General features: G+C 49.4%; 1 protein-coding gene and 1 pseudogene across 3 annotated transcripts in view; one reads left to right on the top strand and one right to left on the bottom strand.

The window, feature by feature from the left end:
• Positions 1 to 1,203: 1,203 nt before the first annotated feature.
• On the top strand, positions 1,204 to 1,322 carry LOC120589175 (uncharacterized; annotated as a pseudogene).
• A 766-nt stretch (positions 1,323 to 2,088) lies between these two features.
• DPY19L3 (dpy-19 like C-mannosyltransferase 3) overlaps positions 2,089 to 6,276 on the bottom strand; it is a 39,315-nt gene continuing 35,127 nt past the window's right edge. For 2 of the 3 annotated variants that reach the window (XM_039846537.1, XM_039846538.1), the window contains one exon: positions 2,089 to 5,378. In XM_039846537.1, the coding sequence (XP_039702471.1) occupies positions 5,217 to 5,378 (162 nt within the window). In that variant the 3' untranslated portion in view covers positions 2,089 to 5,216. The remainder of the gene's footprint in view (positions 5,379 to 6,276) is intronic. The other variant, XM_039846540.1, reaches the window with a different exon arrangement.

Raw genomic sequence — 6,276 nt, 5'->3', positions numbered from 1 at the left:
TTACACGGGCTTGTTCTTCCCGCACAGCTGCAGAGGCAAGAGCATGAGCTGGTCGGCGAGCTGCGAATCGGCAGATGTGAGCGAGCAGCAGAGTCCTGGGCGGGGAGGGTGGTCAGGAAAGGCCTTGAACCGGCGGGGCCGGTCCTTTCTGCAGGCCTTTCCTTTGCGTTTTTCGGATGCCTCCTCCTCTCTTAAACTGCGACTGTCTTTGCCTGTCTGCTAATGACATTAGTCAAAATAATAACAGTTACACTTGTCCTTTGGGATCTTCCTGCATGGTCCAACTGTTCACGATTACTGGCGACGTAGAACTGTCAATACTCCTCCTATGACTTATGTAAATGCTGCACTAGATGCGACACACAGAGAAACGAGGCGGAACCTGGGCCACGACAGTGCACAGGGCGGCATGCTCGCTCACGCGTGCAAGGCCGTGGAGACCCGACGGCCTCTTCCCCGCCCCGCCCTTTCAGGGAGAACGTGGCTCAGCCGCACCCCGAGCTGCCAGAGCTGCCTGCCCCAGAGGTCCACTTTCAGCGAGACGCTGCCACCGAGACCCGTTAGGAATGGGCCTTCCCGGTGCTGGGCCACATTCTCTGACCAAAGGCTGTCGTCACTGCGCCCTCCCAACTGCTCTACAGCCAAAAGGGGACACTGTGGACATGAAGGGGGTTCTATGGAAAGCGATTTCACGGGGGCGTCTGATCCTAGACTCCTCCCTGGGCAGGCGGGGTGCGCAGTCACGCCGGGCCTGGGACGTCTTCAGTGAGAGGCTGACTGGGGCCTTAAGCCAGCCCTGTCATTGCTCATGGCATCTCGGTCTCCCGCCTTGGAGGTGGCAGTGATTCTTCTCCAGACCCCTTGAAGGCAGAACCACCCTCAAGGGGGCAGCACCCTCGACCGCCCTGTAATGCACTCCGCCCGCCTTCCCCAGCCCCGCCCGCCTTCCTCAGGCCCCTCCCTATTCCACAGCTGCAACTTGAGGTCTTGCTTCTCGGCATGTCAGTTTGGGTCCCATAGACTCAAAAATTCCATACAGGTTTGCAAGTTCTCACGTCGACACGTCCCTTCTCCCTCGTCCTGGTCTGTCTTGTGATGTTGGTCGCAACCCACTAAACCGATTCCACAACATGCTACACTTCTACCCTTGTGTTCTGGAAAAAACCGTGCTATAAAGTAAACTTCTATGCATTAAACTAACTGGTCTGTGGCCATGCCATCCCGAACATGCCCGATCCCGTCTGATCTCGGAAGCCAAGCAGGGTTGGGCGTGGTTAGTACTTGGATGGGAGACCACCTAGGAAGACCAGGTGCTGTGGGCGTAAAAAATAAAAAATAAAAAATAAGGCATCGTACGCTGACAAGGTCCTTGCAATCTGTGAGGTCAACCAAGGGTTGCCTCACCTGAAAAAAATAAAAATAAAGATAGAAAAATAAATTAACTGGTCAGGTATATGTGGTGTTTAGAAAGCCCTCTGGAAAGTGGCGGCTGACAGACGGCATTTCCTCAGCTACCTGCTGACGTCACATGTGAAGCCATCGCATGCACGGGTACCGCATCCCGTCTGACCCTCATGTACGTTATTGGTGACGCTTCCTTGCTACGGACCTTCTAGCAGAGTGTACCTAATAGCCGGCGTGTAAACACATGTAACTGTGCAGCCCGCAGAACTCCAGAAACGCCGCTGCCAGCTTCTGTCCTTTGGAAGGATGTCAGCGTCTGAGCACTTCTGTGTGTGACTCCAAGCAACATCCGTTACCTAAACACTCTTACCGAAAACATGGCTGTTACTCACCTTCCCGAAGCTCTGAGGGCTGAGAACGTCACCAGAAGTGGAGATGAGTTCGAGGGTCCACGTGGCAGCACTCACCTCTGCGACGCAGCTCCTCAGGGACCTGACCCGGGGGACCTGGGCTTCCGGTGGGACAGACAGGCAGCTGTCAGAGCAAATGCCATGCAAACTCCCTCGACAATGGCAGGCAGAGGGCACCCGCTGCCAGCGACCGCGCCCTAGAAGCACACGTCCAACGCGCTCCCCTGGCCGGCTCCTCGGCTTTCGGCCTCAAAGGAATCAAAGTCACACCTCGTGTCATCTGAAAGAGCTTTATTTAGGATACAAGCTCCATACAGCTCAGCACAACATTATGAAAGCTCTCTGTAGATGCCACCCTTATGACATCGAATACAGAAATTAATTGCCACAAGAGAGTAAGCCACTCTCGTTCTAGAAGCTTCCTCTGTGAACAGCCGCGCACTCTTCCAGGCCAAAAGGTTGTCATGTATAAATTATCTGTGAGCATATTAACCGAGACGCACGATCTGAGAACATTTTAATATCTTCCTATTAATTCCAAGGATTAAAAAGAATATTTTTATGTCAATGCATTCCTATTTTTTAAAAGTCCGTAATTAAAGTGACCAGAGTCTCTCAGTCACTGTGACCAGCGTCAGTGGTCAGTCATCTAAAGACTTAGGCAGGTCACGGCAGGGAGCCCTTGCAGTGAACACGCGTGGCGGACACCCACCCGCAGACCGCCCGAGGGAAGCCAAGGTCCCTTCTCCGCAGAGACGCCCTGCGATCGCAGTTCTGCTCTTGCGAAAACCACAGCGATCAGATGATTTGGGTAATTTTCCTACCTCCTGGTTGGTCTAGTTTTTCAAACAGAACAAGCACTTAAAGGAACCTGTGAAGCAATCTAAGCTCAGGAGTTTTCTTGAATTTTATATTTTCCTAAAAGTTCATAATTTTCTCAACCACACCTAACTTAAAAGCAATTTTAATTAGCAATTCAACCTTTACCAAATCTTATCAAGGAAGGCAAGTTAATTTTTGCACAAGCAACCCTCTGTTTTTACCCCGTATTTCCGAGGTGTCTGCTGAATCGTGTACTTACGGAGGACGGTGGGGCCGTGAGGATCCCAGGAGCCCCACGGAGCTGGGCACAGTCCGCTCGCCCGGGGTGGGGGCTGTCAGGGACCAGGTGAGCCATGCGAGCGGAGGGTGGGAGCAGCAGCTGTGCTCAGAGGTCATCTGACTCTGAAGCCGCATCAAGCAGTATTCCACAAAGCCGGCCGTGATCGGAGGTTACTACTAAGTAACAACGGCCACCGAGACCATGTGGCAGGCAGCTTGGCCTCGGGTCACCGCTGGAGCGCCGGCACCCAGTCCCTCTCCTCTCTCCTCCCATGGGCCCCGCGGGGTCATAAGAGATGCTGACGAGCACTACAAGGACTGGACGGGACTTGCTGAGCTTTGGTCACCGGGAGTTACTGTCTACTCTACATGGTCACAGTGTCTTGGAAGAGAGTATGTACGGGTTCTCTTCTTGCAAGATTTTTTTGGCACTTTATATTTTCACTGAAGACTGAAACCTGAATATGTTGGCAAAAATGGCACCTAAACTACGAAAAAAGATTACTGTCTGCCATCAATATGGTGATGAGCATAAAAATTTAAGTACATGTCTCTTGTATGAGACTCCAAAGACCCAAATGTTTAGATTAATGCATGAAGGAATATTTAAACTAAGTTGAAATGTATCAGAGCGACAGAGGCTTTCAGAGTGAAACTACAGGGTCTGGCACACTGTGCCTTACATGTGCTTGGTTTCCGTGGAGTAAGGCACTCGCTGGAGGCCGTGCCGTCCATGCTGCCAGCCACAGCGGGAGCGCACTACCGGCTCCCTGAAGGTCTCGGGACCGACTAAAACGTCTTGTTATTGTATCAGCCCCAGCGGCACCGGCCTCCAACCTTATGAAGGGACACAGGAAAGATACAATTCAGGAGTTTCAGTTACAAAATTTGATAAACCCAGCTGCTGTCAATTTTTATTTAAGTAAGGTTTGATAAAAGCTGAGTGCTCTTGGGTTTAACGTGAATGTAAAACTTCTTTTAGAAAGCTGCTTAATAAGTAGGAACTGAATCTAAAGTCATTCGAACACGTGACACCTATGGTGATTTACTTCAATCCAGCGGCAAGGAGAAACACTGAGATCTCTTCCAACTGTGCAGAGCAGGGAAGAAAGTTACTAACGTTGGCCTTCTTGATTTAATGAAATGCATGATATGCTTTTATCAGCAACTTGTACATGTCCCCATCATTAGAAATTAATCATAAATGCAATTATCAAAGACTTTTTGAGCAGGAACACGTAACCCTTCGTTGTTTACAAGTAAGCAGGACTTAGAGGCACTTGGTCACCTTCAGTAAGGAAAAGGGTCACACGACCAGGGCCCTCACAGTGAGATTGGAGACCACCGTCAAACGTGGCATGTAAACGCTTTCTGCCAAAAATACTGTGTTAGTGAAGTAGTTAAGATACAGTATTTAAAAAATATTCAGATCTTGCAAGGTTCTAGGCTGTGAAAAATACAAAGGCTAAAAACAAAAAATTTACAAAATTCTGCAAACCTAGTAAATTTAAACAAGTAAGAAATAAAGAAAAATCACCTTTCTTGCAGGATAGGTCAGACAGTGTCAGCAGGTCTTAGAGCAGTGACAGTGAACAGCGACGGCGCCGGGGTGCTGGGGCCCCGTCCACACGCCGCTCCCCTAGACTCACGACACGTCCGTGTCCAGCACTGAAAGACACATGCACGTGTGAGCACGCACACACACTTAACACATGACACACACTGTCGAAGCGCTACACATTACATCTCAGAGCATGAGAAGTTTTAGTTACATACCAAGACCTAACATGATTTTTTTTTGAAATATTAAAAGCATAATTGGAAAACATTATAAAATTTTTAGGTGAAACAGGACAATATGGAGTTTTTTAAAAAGCCACCAATCAGTCTTCACTGGTGGAACATTAAGTAATTTGATTATGAAACCCTTCAGCTCAATTCAACCATCGCTATCTTAAATCAACTGTGTTTCAAGCTGGCACGGGCCCTGGGTCCCCAGCACGCTGTGTGGCCGGCCAGGCTCCTGTGGGACCTGCTGTTCTCCTGATAAAGAAATTCTAGATCGCTCTCAGGAGGCGGAGAACATCCAGGCCAAAGAACATCGGTGGCAAAGACAGAGACAAGATGAAAAAGACTGAAGCCGGTAAAGATACTTTCAAAGATGGAGACGTTTGTGTAAACATCTGTAGATCTTCCTCAGATCACAGCTTTAAGGTACGAGCCGCCTAATCACACACGAAACGTTATCTACTGAGTTTTGCCGCGATGGGGTTTCATGTAACCAGGGGAGCACAGGGAGCTTCACTTGTTCCTGGAGAGCCTGTAAACATGGAACGTCTTGTTCTGGAACACTCTAGTGAAGAACGCCCTGTAGGGGGGCAGGTCTCTCCGTATCTCCTCGCAGAAGCGAGGGTGGTCTGCGGGCTTCAGATCCGGGTCGTTCTCTCCTGGGCCGTCCATTACCTGCAGCCAAAACAAAACCCAGTAAAATCTGGTAAAAAGAATCACGTTTATAAGAGACGGCAGAAGCAGGACGAGGCCCTGAGTTTAAGGGCGATGTGTTAGTGAGCTGAAATGACACGACTTCAACAGCGATGGCCACGTGGACACCATCTGGTCCAGCCCCCATCAGAGGTGTGAGCCAAGGCCGAGGAGGAGACTACAGTGACACAGGCTCACCGTGTCGAACCTGGAGCTGGCAGTGGATCTCCCTGTTCGTAGGATGTGCTATATGGTCCCTCTCACAAACAAAATACAGAGGAGAGTCACCACGACCAGCTCATTAGATGCCTAGTTAAAAAGGTCACACACACAGCAAAGCTCAGACGCCTACCTTGGGTCTGCACCTTCTCTGAATTCAAGACAGTTACGGACAGTTCTTTGTCTTGGGCGAAATGTGAATTGCCAATTCTTTTTTCCCATGCTTTACTGTGGCATAATTGAAAAAGTTGTACACACTTAAAGTACACAGCCCGGTGATGTGACACGCACATACGTGGCGAAATGATCACCACCCTCAGGCTGATTCACACATCCCTGTTAGCGAGAGGGACAGATCTCAGTTGCACGCGTTCTGGGTGTACCTGAAGCATTGTGACTGGATGTAGTAAGTGTCCTGTGCACTTGAAATTTGTGAAGAGATTAGATCTTAAGTGTCCTGAATCTTGAATTTTGTACAGTCAAGTATTTTTCAGATTTAGGCTAGGTTTATTGCTTGGTTTTCTGTTCTGGAGTGTACGCTTGGCCAGAGAAAGCCACCTTTGTGGAAGTGTGCCGGTGGACAAGAGGGGACCCAGTGACAGAGCAGGTTGAGCAGATTTTAAAGGATTCAGGTTTTGTTTTTGATTTTAGCAGCAGAACC

The sequence above is a fragment of the Pteropus medius genome, unplaced genomic scaffold, assembly GCF_902729225.1.
Source record: "Pteropus medius unplaced genomic scaffold, Ma_sr-lr_union100, whole genome shotgun sequence".
Taxonomy (NCBI): Eukaryota; Metazoa; Chordata; class Mammalia; order Chiroptera; family Pteropodidae; genus Pteropus; species Pteropus medius.
Note: the sequence above shows the minus strand (reverse complement) of the source record. Positions and strands in the feature narration are given on the sequence as shown.